Source organism: Protopterus annectens, chromosome 6.part0 (assembly GCF_019279795.1).
Source record: "Protopterus annectens isolate FY-2018-M chromosome 6.part0, PAN1.0, whole genome shotgun sequence".
Taxonomy (NCBI): domain Eukaryota; kingdom Metazoa; phylum Chordata; order Ceratodontiformes; family Protopteridae; genus Protopterus; species Protopterus annectens.
Window position 1 is genome coordinate 1,834,095,806 of NC_056737.1, and position 16,199 is coordinate 1,834,112,004.

Here is a 16,199-nt window from a genome sequence, read left to right on the forward strand (position 1 = left end):
TCTCCAAAATGAGGAAATCTCGCCTTCATAATGTGGAACAAATGGGCAAAATGTGGAACACATACTAATGGCTTACTAACAACTTCAACTAGGAAGGCTATAGGATGGTTAAAATATGCTAGTTTTACTCATAAAGATCATCCTTTAATGAATTAATATGATTAATTTCTATCTACCATGGATTTCACTTAAAAAAATTACTAGCACTGAATGTGTGACGACTCTTTCAATGTGGAACTTTGAGGAACTTCGAGGAACATGAACTTTTTAAGACCCCAAATGAGGTACATTCTTCGTAATGAGGTACACTTGAGAGGTATGGTTTTCTACAATGCTTTTACTATTGTTCCGCAATTTCTGGTTTTATAAGTTTTCCTACTATTGTTGTATCATCAAATTGCCCTAAGTGTATATACATTTTTTTGTAAATGTAACTGTATAAACACCATTGGATTTTCTATATTGTCTGTCATAGATAACACTGTATCTTTCTGAATGTTTGTTACTCAGTACATCAAGTACCAAAATTGCAAAAAAGTAACAGCGACACAGAAGAAATGAGTAAAGGAGGAAACTTGATGTAGTACATAGAATACCATGATTACAGTCCAAAACTGAAAAAAAAAACATAAACCTGTAAAGCAGTTATGTGGTGTGATACCCAACTATAACAGCAGTTTCAGAGGTGAGGAACAATTGTTATGCACCACCTAAGTGCTGTTAAGGTTGGAATCATGCAAGGGTTGTTCTTCTGTTTTAACTGCTCCTAAATATCTTGCAGCATATTTTCTGTCCATGAAACTTTACATACATTAGTCTGTAAATTAGAGCTGTATTTAAAAACTTTCCTGACTTTTTCCTCAAATTATATTAATACACTGTCTGTCTGACAGTACTCACTAAGTGTTTTACTGGTTTTCGAAGCCAGTAAAATACTTTGCACTTTTTTTTTCCTTTTTTAACTGGTAGTACATGGAGTGGACAAAACTCCATGCACTACAGGGAGTTATGATCATGTCTTACCAACCCTAACCTTTCATTATGTGCTGATAACATGGATGCCAAGATTCACCTCATGAGGTTCACTCTCAAGGAGAATTTATTGGCATCCGTATGTCGAACACATAATAATATGGGTGCGATTGGAGAACCAACCATAACCAACTATGTTATACACTAACATAATTTTTTCACTGAGACGCCGTCTGTGCTCATGCTACTTATAGATATCTATGTTTATGTGTACAGTGGATATAAAAAATGTACATGTACATGTGTACAGTGGATATAAAAAGTGTACACACCCCTGTTAAAATGCCAGGTTTTTGCGATATAAAAAAATCAGACCACAATAAATCATTTCAAAACTTTTCCCACCTTTAATGTGACCTGTAACCTGTACAATTCAGTTGAAAAACAAATCTGTTATGGGAAAAATATAAAAAATAAAAAACGTACAATAAACTAGTTGCATAAGTGTGCACACCTTTAAGCTAATACTTTGTTGAAGCACCCTCTAATTTAATTACAGCATTCACAAAAAACATATCATACATATCACAAAAACCTGGCATTTTAGCAGGGGTGTGTGCACTTTTTATATCCACTGTATATATGTATGTTTTATATATATATATATATATATATATATATGTACACACACGCACATACATACATACACACACACACAGATACATACACATGTGTACATATATGTGTAGGTGTTGTTATATATAAATATTAACTCCAAGATTGCTATGCCTTACAGAAGAAGTTTTCCAAGATGCTGGAATTTTGGACATAGTATAATTATGTGTTCTTAATTGAACTTAAATGTTCACAGTCCAAAAAAAGTGTACATCATCTTTGAGCTTTAAATGGAACCCATTTAACACTCCACTTTTAAGTGGATTTAATCTGCTAGCGAATATAACATTTTAAAAAATTCCTGCTGTTTAGTTTCATATCTTTCTGCTACCACATGCATCCCTTCAATGTGCATTGCTGTGAGAAGGAAGTAAGAGTTTTCTTAAAAGTCATACATTTATTCTGATTCCCCATATTTTGACCCATTTCTTTTATAATTTGTTCCCCCATAAGTTGGTACTAGGCTATCGGCCCTATGGCCTATACAAGCCTAGCCATAACAATTCCCTGGATATTTCTTCCCACAATATTTACTTCTCTGGACCCCTGTCTAGCAGGATGACTGACATGATCCCCGGGGTGAATTTCCTATCTCCCATCCAATTATCAAGGTTTTTTTTTTTTGAAGAGGGCCAAGGAGGCACTCTGCTTGACATGTATGGGCAGTCTATTCCAGAGTATGGGGAGTCTCTGGGTCAGGAACCTATCTCTCCAGCATGTTTTGTTCATTGTGATGACAAGGTTTAGATCCCTGAAGTGTGTGGCTCTGAGGGATTGGGATTTCTTTAAGTGGAGCATGTCCAACAGCTCAGGGTTTGACATGGCCTTGTATGTAAAGCAGAGATCACCTCTGAGTAGACAATATGCCACAGAGTATAGCTGGAGTTTTTTTTTAGATGGTCAGCACATGGCATCTGCTTTAGGCATGTGATTCTTTTAGTGAGGTATTTCTGTGGCCTTTCCAGCTGTTGCAGATGTCTTGTGAGGTACATACTAAATGGGGCATTATACTCTATAATGGGTCTAATAAGGGATGAGTACAGTGGGACAATGACCTCCTTTTTTCTGGATGAAAAGCCCTTAGTGATGAGGTGTGCCACATAGAAGGATTTCCTGACTGTTGTGGCGATGTGGTTATTGAAAGTGAGACCACTGTCCACCTGTGTCCCTAAGTCTCTCATCACACTTTCGATGTTTAGTGTACTGCCACCTATGTGGTAATTCATGGGTACATGTTTTTTTCCGAAGGGCATAGCTATACATTTCTTAGCATTGAGCTTGAGCCCATGGCTCTGGCACCAGGCATCTGTTTCTGTAAGGCCCTTTTGTAGAATATTCACATAATTTGGGGATTCAGTAATGGCTCCCAGTTTGCAGTCATCTGCGAACTTTGTTAACCAGAGTCCCTTAGTGTTGGCCTGTACTTAAGAGAAGTAGATGCCAAACAAGAGTGGTCCCAGGACTGAATCCTGAGCTACTCCACTTGTCACTTGTCTGGAGCTGGATTTGGATTCAGCTACTTTTACAGTCCGGGTTCTGTCAGTAAGCCAGTTGGCAACCCATCGAGTGATGTAGGGATTTATGCCCAGCTTAGTATGTTTATCTATGATTCCAGAGTGGGGATGGTGCTGAAGGTCTTGGCGAGGTCCAGATAGGCTGTGTGGACTGCCTCACCCTCGCCCACAGCTCTGGAGACTGATTCGAAGAAGTCAGTCAGATTCAGGAGACAAGATCGGCCCTTCACAAACCCAAACTGGGTGGGGTCCAGTGTTTGAAGGTTGCCAATGTCTTTGTTTATAAGTTCCATGATAATGCGTTCCATGCCCTTGCAGATCAGGCTTGTCAGACTGATGGGACGGTAGTTCCCGGGATCCAAGGCGGATCCCCCCTTGGCGAGTGGGATAACTGTGGCTGTGTGCCACTCAGTGTGCACGAAGCCTGAGGTGAGGCTATGATTAAACATGACACTTAGGTGAGGTGCCAGTTCATTTTGTAGTTCATGTAGTACAACAGCCTGGGATGTCATCTGGTCCCATGGATGCTGTATTCTTAGCTTTGGAGAGTGCGGTTTCTACCTGTGTGGCCATGATTACCTGAATTTGACAATCTTTTGTTATTGAGATGGGCCCTTTAGGGGGTGAGAGGAGGTGAAGTTGGCACTAAATCGATCTGCCAGGATATTGGCAATATCCTTGGGATCAGTACATTTAATGCCATTCTGTTGTAGCTCAGAGCAGATCTGAGCATTGCCATTTAGATTCTTGACATAACTATAGAATACCTTGTGATTGTCTTTGGAATCTTTGGCAATTTTATTTTTGTAACTAGCTTTTGAGGATTTTATGAGGGATCTCAGCTTCTTACTGAGGCTGGTGAGGGAATTTTTTGCATCCTGGGATTTTCCTCTTTTCTGCAACAGTTTCTTCCTTCTGTTGTATAGTTTGTTTATAGCAGGGGACCACCAGATTGGCTTCCTTTTTTTGGAAAAGAGCATCTTGGTTTTATTTGGGATGGAATGATTCATGCACGAGTGGATGTGCTCGTACAGTGCCTTAGTTTAGGATTCTGCAATCGAACTTTCAGATCCCGTCTGCATGGGTGTCATGAAGTTTGTCACTTCTGACTTCAGTAGCATGAAGTTGGCTTTGGAGAAGTTTTTTAAGCAGGTTTCCTTACTGGGGGGCGAGGGCGGGATGTGGATGTCAAGGGTGATTTGCTTATGGTCAGACCTGACCAATGAGGGGGTGACCATTGGTGTGGAGCATCTATCTCCCATGTTGGTAATGACTAGGTCTAGGATATCGGAGCCCCTGAATTGACAATGGATTCATTGATCCAGGGCGTTGGAATTTATGAAATCCAATAACCATTGGAAAAAGGAGTTTGTACCGGAGTAGTTTTGCCAGTTAATGGCAGGGTAGTTGAAATCACCAAGTATTAGGGTGTTTGGTTGTATCTTAATATTTTCCAGTATGTTTAGAAAGGTGTAGTGAGAATCTTGGGACATGGTGGGGGATCTGTAGCAAGCTACAATTTGGATTGCAGTCTTACCTAGTGTTAGTTGCACCTGGAGAATTTCAGATGCATTGTGTTGGGCAACTAGCCTGGAGGTGTGAATATCCTTGGAGAATATGGACACTCCACCACCTTTAGTGTTTCGGTTTTGGTTTTGCGGCCGAAAAGTGTGGTAAGAGTTGTAGTTTGTTATTGCAGGGGTGCTATCTGGAGCCTTGAACCAGGTCTCAGTTACTGCACAGATATCGATGTTCTCCAATTTTAGGAGTGCCTTGAGAGAGTGCATTTTGAGGTTTAGACTTCCAGCATTGTGTAGCATTACCTTCAGATTTTGCATGCTTGATTCTGTTATGGTCGTGGTTTTATCCTTTGAACCTTGCCTAAAAAAGGCACTATATGGGTGGCAAGAGCTTTAGCCAGTAACCTGAATCCCAGGGGTGACATGTGCAGACCATCTCTGGCAAAGCATTGTGGTTTGTCGATCATGTCTTCCCAGGCAGACAGATACTGGATCCCCTTTGAATGACACCAGAAGCTTAACCAATTGTTGAAGTCAATCATTTTGTCCTTATACTGTGGTATCATTCTGGGCGAAGGCAGGATGCTACTCAGGGCTAGGGTCATACCTGCCTGGGCCACATGATCCAAGATCTCTTCCATGTCTCTTTTCATGTAGTCCAGGGAGGTATGTCTCAAGTCATTCACTCCAGCATGGACACTGACAGAGTCATATTTGTACTTGTTGTGGAGTGACTTGAGTGCATGCATTATGTGGAGGATCCTGGCACCCGACAGGCAGCTGACTGTAATTTTCTCCTTGTTCAGCCTGGTGAGTGGGACATCAGTGTGCCTGACTATAGAGTCACCTATGACTAAAGTGTTGGGTACATTGTCTTGCCTCAGGGGCTGTTGTTGGGTGGCACACTAGTGTTGTGAGCTATGTGTCACTTTGGTTGTGACTGGTGTTTGTTTGCGTTTCAGCTTCGGAGGTCCTTGTTGCTTGGGCAGGTTAATGTTAAGGGCCTCCGCATATGTGGGTTTAGTGTTGCTATGTGTGGGTGTTGATGGTGTGGGTTTTGAATCGCTACGAGTTGCTTGAGGTGTAGTGCAGGTGTTAACCTTCTCCTCTTGACTGTCTTGCACAATCTTGGCCGGAGAAAGCTTTGCTTCCAGTTTGGCTATGTAAGTGCATCTCTCGCATGTTGTAGTGTTGGGTGGTAGGAGGAAATGATTGTCTGTGTACGAGGCAGTTGCTGCATTGCCCCAGTATGCCCAGATTCACCAGGTGGACAGGAGAAATCACCGGAAGCGGACCGTTGGACATGCCTGTTTAGGTGCTTTTTTTGTAAAGTATAAGAGCTGTTTTCCTTTACCTTTGCAAGGTACTTTGCAATTATAGGCTGTTAGTGCCTACGATTAATTTCTCCTTATTGACAAGGAGAGTTGAGTGCTTGTATCAGATGTTCATTGTGCTACCCTGCTGCAGTCATCACACTTGGGTTTTCCTGTCATCAGGCGGTCCCGCAGTCGGCCGGAATTCCAAAGTCTTGGTCCGGCGTCGGTTGCTGTCACTTCTTCCCTGATGTCAGTGCGCCAGGGGTATATATAATGCATCCGATGCCATCTTCTTCAGTCTTTCTTGCCACGCGGTGCCCGAAGCAGAAGCAGTTCGCAAGTGCCGGTCGGCCGACTTCTGAGATTTTCGTACTCGAATTTCAGACCGAAGTCTTCAATAAAGCTAAGTACCCCGTTGGGGAAACTTTTCTTGCCTCAGACCGATGTCAGAAAAAGTTAACAATTGTATTTCTTGTGGGAAGCAAATACCTCATAAGGATTTTCATTCTTACTGCATACCTTGCCTAGGCCCAGACCACGATGTCACTAGTTGTCGTTTTTGTGCTAGGTTTAATAAGCGTACTATAAAATGACGCTTTGATTTCGCACGACACTACTTCGGTAGAAAATTTAACTACACTATGCCATCGGAGCAACCGACTACCGGCGTGCACAAAAAACACAAGGATAAGGACAGGCAGCCTAGACCCAAGCCAGACTCCGAGGCCTTGGCTGGTCCGGTCTCCGGCTCATCAGTCTTCAGTGAGGCTCCGACGCAGCCCCTGACTACCGCAGATCTGGAACCCGAGACCGCTTCGGAACTTTTGGCAGAAAGTACCAGGCCGACGCAGCCATTTTGTTCAGCCCCCTACCGACGACACTGCTGAAAAAGATGTCGGTGCTGCAGAAACACCTTCGGTTTCTGAAGGTGTCTTCAGACCGACGACGCTCACCATTAAAACGTATCCTAAGACGAAGACTCCTATTAAACCTAAAATGACTGCACTTCAGTCCCCTGTTCAAGGCCCCATGCCTAAGAAACAGATGCTCAAAATGGCTGAAGATTTGATCTCTTTAATCAGGGGTTCCCAACCCCCTCCTGACAAAAGGCCTAGACAAGAGGAAGATTATGCATCCTCTGAACAAGTGTCTATTTCCTCAGGCTCCTCTGAGGACCAAGATTACTTCTTCTCCCCTTTTGAAGATTCTGATGCTGAGGATCCCATTCCCTCAGCTTCTCCCCCTGAAGACTACTCCTTTGGTGAAACTTTACACACTATGAGGGAACATTTTCACTGGGAAGGTCAGGACTACTCTGACTCAAAGAAAAGGCTCAGAGAGTTTCTTTTACTACCCCAAAACAGACCGCTTGCCATCCCCCCAGTTTTAGACATTGTGGATGATGTTTACTTAGAATCCAGTTTGAACCCAGACTCTCTGCCTCCTGCTCCGGCAAAACCTGACAGATACTATAGAGTGCCTGATTCCCACAAATTTCTTTACAAAAGTCCTGTTGCTGATCCAGAGACTATTTCCCAGGATCCCAAAGGGGCTAAGGCTTCTATGGCTAAAAATCCTGTACCCTCTGAAAGGGACTCCAGAGCACTAGACATGTGGGGGAAAAAGGTTTACACCTCAGCCACTCTAGCTATGAGGGCACTAAATTGCCAGTTTCACATGATAAAATATCAGCAATTTCTAATGTCTCAGTTAAAACAAAAAATGAGCACTCTCCCTCAACAGTCTGAATTGAAAGAAATGCAGAATCTGTTGCATGCAACTGAACAGGTGGGCAAACATACTTTATAATGTGGGTTTGATTCTTTGGAGGCTTCCTGCAGAGCAGCTGTCACTGGGTCTGTTATACGTAGGCATGCTTGGTTAAAGGAACAAACTCTGCTTGATCATGTTAAAGCAAAGCTTCTAGATGCTCCCTTATAGCAGGATGTTCTTTTTGGAGTTAAAGCAGAAGAAGTCTTAAAGGGAATGGAGGATAAGGCAAAATCTATGCAGACAGTCAAAAATTTCCTACAGGTACAGCCCCCTCGCTTCAGCAGAAATTGGCCAACAAAAAATTGGTCCTTTCCAGCTACTGACAGGCCACAGAAGGGTAAATACAGACGTCCAAGAGGCAGAGGACAACCACAAGCCCAGTACAAACCTCGACAATGGGGCACTGCAGCACAGAAGGGAGGAGAAGACAGATCCCAAAGTACCAGAAGGCAAACTCAATGACTTGCACCTCATATGGCCAAGCAACACTCTCTTGGCAGCCCCCTTGGGAGGAAAATTCACACTTTTTTCAGACAACTGGCACATTGTCACAAAGGACAAATGGGTCCTAGACATAATTTCACGAGGATACAGATTCCATTTTCACACCTTGCCAATGAAAAGAGGAATGCCAAACCTGCCACAAAATCAATGGGCAGAGGCACAAAAGCAAATTACAGCTCTCATGGACATGAGAGCCATTCAACTGATACCTACTCGAGAGCAAGGCCAAGGATTTTACTCAAGACTCTTTCTAGTGCCCAGAAAGTACAATGCCTGGAGGCCAATTCTGGACCTTTCAATTCTAAACACCTTCCTACAAGTACCCAAATTCAAGAAGCTAACACTACAGCAGCTTCTTCCCATGTTAGGCAAGAAAGCATGGGTAGTAACGTTTGACCTCAAGGAGGCATACCTGCATGTCCCTATCAGACAAAGTTGCAGAAGATACCTCCGTTTCATTGCAGGTTCAACCCATTACCAATTCTCTGCACTGCCCTTTGGCTTATCTGCTGCACCCAGGGTCTTCACAAAATGCCTGGCACCAGTAATTGCATACTGCAGACAAAGAGGAATTCAAATATACCCATACCAGATGACTGCCTCATCCAAGCAGAAAGCAAGGACATCCTCTTACAACATCTGGCTTTTGTAAAACATCTTCTAAGTTGCCTGGGGTACACAGTAAACGAAAAGAAATCAAAACTAGTACCCTCACAAAATATGACATTCCTGGGTGCCAGCTTGAATACAATGGCCCAGAAGGCTTATCTGACGCCAGACAAACAACTACAACTGACTCAATATTTCAAAACAGTGGCAACAAAGACCCAACTACCTGCAAGAAAAATTCTGCAGGCCTTGGGCTTCATGGCATCTTGCATACTACTAATACCATTTGCAAAGCTGCATATGAGGAAATTACAGTGGTACCTAAAAAGCGTATGGTCTCAACACAGCCACAGCTTGGACACAATGATATCTCTCATTCCCTGCCTACAACAGGAATTTCTGTGGTGGTCACTGGCATGTCACCTCAACAAGGGTCAGCTTTTCACCTTGCCCCCAGCCAGGCAAACTATGACAACAGATGCATCAGACTACGCCTGGGGGGCACACATGGCAGGACAGTGCGTTCAAGGCGTATGGTCTGCAGATCAAAGGAATCTACACATCAATCAATAAGAGATGCTAGCTGTACAGAATGCTCTGACAGCCTTCAAGAATCTATTACATCCAGGAAAACTTACAATAAGGACGGACAACACCACAGTAATGTGGTACATAAGCAAACAAGGGGGTACACACTCCTACCGTCTATGCAGGCAAGCAATGAACTTGTGGAACTCAGCTCTGGCTTACCAAGTTCACTTACAAGCTCAATTCCTGCCAGGACAAAAGAACACATTGGCAGACGACCTCAGCAGAAACATCATGGATCCCCACGAGTGGAAACTGGATCCACAAGTATTTGCAATGATAACTCACAAATGGGGCCTTCCAGACATAGACCTGTTTGCCAGTCCTCAAAACTATCAACTAACAAGATTTTGTACAAGGACACTTCACCATCAAGCTTGGAAAGTGGGCACACTCTCATTCAGCTGGAAAAACCTGACAGTATATGCCTTCCCTCCATTGCCTCTCCTCACAAAGGTGCTTCTGAAAGTCAGAAAGGAGAGACCACGACTGATACTCATAGCCCCAGACTGGCCACGCCAGCACTGGTACCCACTATTGAGGAATATGGCCCAGGGTCCACCTTGGATTTTACCACAAACTGCCCATTTGCTCACACAGCAAAACAATCAGATTCTTCACAGCCAGCTAAAAACCTTAAATCTGGCTGCATGGAAAATCACCTAAACATCCAGTCAGCTCCTCTTTCCCAAGCAGTTATGGATGTTATTCTGGAAGCTAGGAGGCCCAGCACCAGGAAGACCTATGCGGACAAATGGAAAAGGTTTTGTGCTTGGAACCAACTAAAGGCCAAAACACACTTCAGCCTCACCTGCCTCAGACAGTATTTAACTGAGATGTTGCACAAAGGACTTTCTTTTTCTTCCATTAAAATCCATGCATCAGCTATTTTAGCCCACTACAACACAGAACCACCCTTATTTTCGCATCCACTTCTATGGCAGTTCCTCAGAGGGGCAAAAAACTTTAGGCCCCCCAGGAGAGCACCTACACCAACATGTGACCTCAATTTTGTTCTGGAAAAACTTACGCTACCTCCCTTTGAACCAGCTTTTTCTGCAGATCTACAGTTCCTATCATGGAAGACTGCCCTTCTGCTAGCAATAACTTCAGCTACAAGAGTCTCAGAGCTGCAGGCACTAATGGCAGTGGAACCTTTCCTCATTTTCCATCAAGACAGAGTTCCTCTACGAACTAATCCTTCCTTCATGCCTAAGGTGGTTTCCAGTGTGTCTTTAAATCAAACCATTCACTTACCCACCTTCTTCCCAAACCCACAGAACAAAGGAGAAAGACTCCTGCATTCCTTGGACATTCACAGGCAACTTAGCTACTACTTGGATAAGGCTTTCAGAAAATCTGACCAGCTCTTTGTATCCTATGCTACAGCTTCACAAGGGAAGGCTATATCAAAACAAACCATTTCCAAATGGATAGGACATTGCATTCGTTTTTGCTATACCCATTATGGAAAACCAGTTCCTGCTACCATTAGGCCCCACTCTACCAGGGCAACAGCTACATCTACAGCCTTCCTCAGGGGGGTACCAACCAAGGAGATTTTGGAAGCTGCAACTTGGAGTTCAGTACACACTTTTACCAAACACTATCACTTACCACTTTACTCTAAGACTAGGGCTGGCTTCGCCACTGCAGTTCTGCAGGGCCTTCTAGCCTCCTCTAACCCTCTATAACTCCTCCACCCATCCATAGCTTTGGGATTCTACCCAAGTGTGATGACTGCAGCAGGGTAACACGATGAACATAGTACAGTTTTGTACCTACCATAACTATAGATGTTCGAGTGTACACCCTGCTGCAGTCCAGGTTACCCTCCCTCCATCCCCTCTGATCTAACTGGCTAAATCTATACAATACCTTCCTGATGTATTTGCTTATAGCTGGAGGGATTTTGTGTTTGTGGAAAAAAATTACTTTATTTGGTACTAATTACTGACCACCTTTTTGGGGGTACCTGACATCTGGGGCAAGAAAAACTGAAGAAGATGGCGTCAGATGCATTATATATACCCCTGGTGCACTGACATCAGGGAAGAAGTGACAGCAACCGACGCCGGACCAAGACTTTGGAATTCTGGCCGACTGCGGGACCGCCTGATGACAGGATAACCCAAGTGTGATGACTGCAGCAGGGTGTACACTCAAACATCTACATTTATGGTAGGTACAAAACTGTACTTTTCAGGCTTCCTAGTGCTTTCCAGCAGGTTCTATTTTGCTTATTTTCACTTTTTGTCAAAATTCCATACCTAACTTTTGAAATCTTTGTTGATTTCCTTCTGTCCAGTCCATCTGTCCTTCGTAGCCGAACCTTATACTATTTTCCAAGTAGTCATGTATTTTCCAACTGTTTTTATTTTCTTTCTTTGCTACTTTATCTTCTGAATTTATTATTAAGGGGTTATTTGGGATGTGGGACCCTTACGTAGACAATTTTTAAATTCTGCTGCAATGTTTTTTTTTTCATTTTCTGTATAATTTGAATGTGTGCGTGTGTATCTTATATATTTTTCTTTCTTGTGTCAGGGAATTGTGTTTTGATATGAAAATTAATATTGCTGCTCAAATATCGTTCGTAGTTTTAACCAGTGTTTTTACTAATGCACTGAAGTCATGCATCTGAAATACCATAGTGCCTGCTTATATAGTTTAGATTTTCATCTGTTACTGATATATTTAACAAATTAGGAATATTATACCCTTAGTAATGTGGAAGTGCAACTCCCATCCATGATAAGCACTTTTGCGAGAAATGACTGTAAGTTGAGTATTGCCCACTTAAACCTGCAGCAGAAAACAAATACTGTTTTGATGCATTGCCCCGTTGTTCCCTTAATGTTCCACTTCCCAAGAGAAAACCCATTAAAATGTTTTTCCATTTATTACTTGATGCAACATAGTTATGTCCTTTCTAAAATTTTGCATGTCATTAAATAATTCCAAGTATATTCAGTTTGTATTCGTTTTTGGTGAGCATATAATGGTTTCAGTAATATGAGTAGTTAACATTAGTAAATGTGCAATTATGAAATAGTAGAGCTCTCTTTACCTTTTGTAAGTGCTTTGGTATTAGTTGTGGAGTTCATAGAAGGATTTAATGTTGCCATTTAAAAATAAATTTCTGTTCTCTACCTTTGACTGTCGGCCACTGCTGCTTGCATTCTGAATTTACACGAATACAGATTGCCAGCATGCAAAAACAGCACACTACATCCCAAAATTAACTAAACGTGGATGTTGATGAGCTCTGGACTCTTGGCAAACATTTATAACTTGTTCTTAATCAGAATGTGTTTAGGAATAAGGAGGTAACGTAGCTTTGTTTGAATAAGGTATTAAGTGTAACAAAACTTAACACACTCGTTAATGAAATGTATATTTCTTATGAAGAAATACACAAAAATATTTCATTTTGTAATGTGTGATTATTGGTTTAGAATTAACAATGTAGACTACAAATACACAACTGTTCTTTATTTTTCTTACCATAAATTTGAAGTGTAATAATTACTTTGTTCACAAAGGTTTTACCCAGTTTTGAGCCATCATCAGTGTTATGAGCTAGGTCTTGAAAATAAGTATCTACCTGATTTGATTTGCAAATGCTTTTAGAGGAAATATCAGTAACAAATCTAGGTAATTGAGTAGTTTGTTACTTTGTAGTGGAACTGAACAATATTTTCACTTCTTGAATAAAATTTGGTAGAGCAGATAGCTAGCAGATATCAAAGCAAACATGAGCTTAACTGTCCATATCACCTACATGTATTTTTCATTTACACAGCCTTTTTATTTTTTATCCTTTAGGAGCTGCAGAAACATTTCGAGGAATAGGAATGGCATGTCTGGTTATCCTTCTACTTTTTGCTCTCATTCAGTGGTTGGCAGTCACTGATAAAGATGAAGGTACTGCATAACTCTCTATAAATACTATTGAAGGTGCATGATTCTTTAGTGTGTGTAGACTATGTTCTCTAGTGACTCTGAAATTGAGCCTTATGTTTATGGTCTGTTTTGAAAGTTGAGCTGGACTGTTAGATTGAGGTATGTGGACACAGGCTAACTATATAACATACTGCTAAATATAAGCATATGTAACATACCAATTCAGCACTGTAGGTACCTTGAGGCTTGCATTAAGCTTGGAATGCCACATATGAAGGCAGGACAGACCATAGCAGCTAATGGTGGGCAGGCAGTATGGAGCAGTGCTACTGCTCCGATTCTGTCAGTGAGCCAGGATGATATTTTTTTCCTGAGCATGACAGTATGGGATGCATCTAAGGCCCAGTGGAAATTATGTTTGGGCAAACACTTAGGATTTGGAAGAAAAACAGGAGATTCCATGGATGTGAAGGCCTTGGTTCCTGGTTACTGTAGGGTCCTTGGGTTTGTGATATAATGAACTCCTGATCCACTTAATGGTTTAGATTTAAGTGACATCCATTAAAGGCCTGCACTCTAAGAGTGCTGTATTGCTCTGTGCAGGCAGGTTATAAACTGTAGCAACTGTTTGCTACATTTGTAACCAGCAGTTTGCTAAAGTTTAAAAATATATATATTTTTTAAACTAAAACATTAGCACACTAGTGCTCCATGCAGGCAGGGTATAAGCTGTAGCAACTGTTTGCTATAGTTTAAAAGAAGAAGATTTTGTTTTTTAAATAAAATATGTTGCAGGAGGGTTGGGGCAGGGCACAGAAATGGTACCTGAGTGACTGGGGCTCGAGGGAGTAGGGGCTTGTCTTGCATTTAGCTACCTGCTTGGTGTGCCAGTCAAACAAACACCAGTTTTTTTTTTTTTTTTTTTTTTTTGCTCTTCAGTGGAATGGGGAGTAGATCTAAATGTAACAAGCTGAGGGGGTGGGGTGCTGGTTCATAGTACTAGCTCAGTAGAGGCCTGTTTTTAGTTTATTTTGTTATGTGGTCTTGGATTCTTATGTGTATTCAGACAGCCGAGATTACACAGTTACTTTTTGGTTGGGATTATTTAGAACAGTAAGTGTGGCATAGTGCAGCATTCAAAAGTTCCTAGGAGAATGCAGCAGAAAAAATATGTTTTTAAATAAATCATAACTGCTTCTAGTGGGTTCACTTAATATTCTATCCCCGAGTGTTGTGCAAGCAGCACGTGCCTCTTGAGACCCAATCTGTACAGTGTGTGGTGTCCATCAGTAGAAACAAATAGGGTTGCCAACTCTTCATAATTAAAATCCAGGATGCCTCTTTTCCTGTCCCTTGCCCCCATGATCCGTCCCCTCCTCTCCCTTCCCTCCCTCCTTCCCCTCCTCTCCCCTTTCCTTTCCGTTCCCCTGCCAGGCTTCCCCTGGCGGTCCAGGGGCGCTGAGCCCCTGGAAATATTTTTTAAACAGATGTGCGTAGGTGAGTTTTAGTGCATTTTGAGCCCAGAAAAACACTTGACTGCAAGAGTTTTCAGCTCAAAACTGCTATTTTCAAGTAGCCAGCCCACACAGACAGTTAAGCTAACTGCTAAATTGTTAATAGTCATTCACGTTGGAAAACAGCAAAAAAACAATAAAGCAATATCATCGAGGTGTAAGCAAAAGATGTAGTCAATACAATACAAACATTATTCAATGTCAGTTGAACGAACTAATTACTTTGATTGAAGTTGAATGTCTACTTCACTTGAATCCAGAGCAGGCTGACCCTGAGCTGTTAAAGTACTCGTGGAAGAAGCAGACTTCTCAGGCTGAGCAATCCGTTTCCATTTGTACTTTTCACTGCCAGCTGCTGATGAAATCAATTTTGTCATCTTTCAAAACAAATCGATAGAAATTACTGAAGCTCATGTTGTAGTTAAGGAAAACTTGCAGTTCTGCTTTGATTATTGCTAGAGTGGCCCTGTTTCCGTCTGCACGCCACTTTGCATTCATTAAAGAAAACACCCTCTCAGGAAAGGCATTGCTGCCTGGTAATGACAATGCGGCTGATACAATCTTAAATATGTTCGTTGGAAAAGCTGCACTATCACGGGCACCTGCAAAAAATTCCTGCCATTTAGTGCATGCAGTAGCAGTTGAATTAGCAACAATATTGGATACAGCATGCCTTGCTGCACAAAACTCATCATAAAACACGTCTAAATCGATGTCCTTTGTTGTCAAGCCCATGACAGTGCTTGCATTTTGAAAGGACTGAAATGCTACTTCTGTATTTAGAGATATTCGATGCATCACAAACGCAATGCTGCCATCTGAGAAATTAAACCATTTGTTCAGGTATGTTAAAGACTTTTCTAGAGCTGCCAAAAAATGTTGCAGATGCACTGTATGAGGTTCCATGTCCTCATTCTCAAGTATAGTTTATGCTTTGTGTCCAAAAGGTTTATCAGTTATGCACGACTCAATTTTAGTTTTCAGTTGCTGCATTACAGGCAAGAGCTCAAGCAATGTAGAACCTTCCCTCTCCACTTTCTGGACTAACACCTCAAATACATTGCAAATGTTCTGGACAAATCATAAGTATGCTTTTTTGATGTTTGTCTCTACTGCTTCACAGTCATGCATATTATTTTCTATTCCCAGATGCATATGAACTCTCTTTGGGCAGTCTTCACCGAGAGATGCAAAGTAGGACACAATGGCAGGCCATGAATCAAGTAATCTGTCAGTAACTAGACCCAGAGACAACCATCTTGTTGGTACATGCCTCAACAACTCGTGATATTCTAAGTATACAAAGTC

The 16,199-nt window shown here is 41.9% G+C and overlaps 1 protein-coding gene across 2 annotated transcripts in view; it reads left to right on the top strand.

Annotated features, from left to right (window-relative positions):
* Positions 1-16,199, top strand: part of MFSD6 (major facilitator superfamily domain containing 6) — a 790,692-nt gene that overhangs the window by 701,535 nt on the left and 72,958 nt on the right. For both annotated transcript variants that reach the window (XM_044075186.1, XM_044075184.1), the window contains exon 5: positions 13,300-13,398. In XM_044075186.1, coding sequence (XP_043931121.1) covers positions 13,300-13,398 — 99 coding nt within the window. The remainder of the gene's footprint in view (positions 1-13,299; positions 13,399-16,199) is intronic.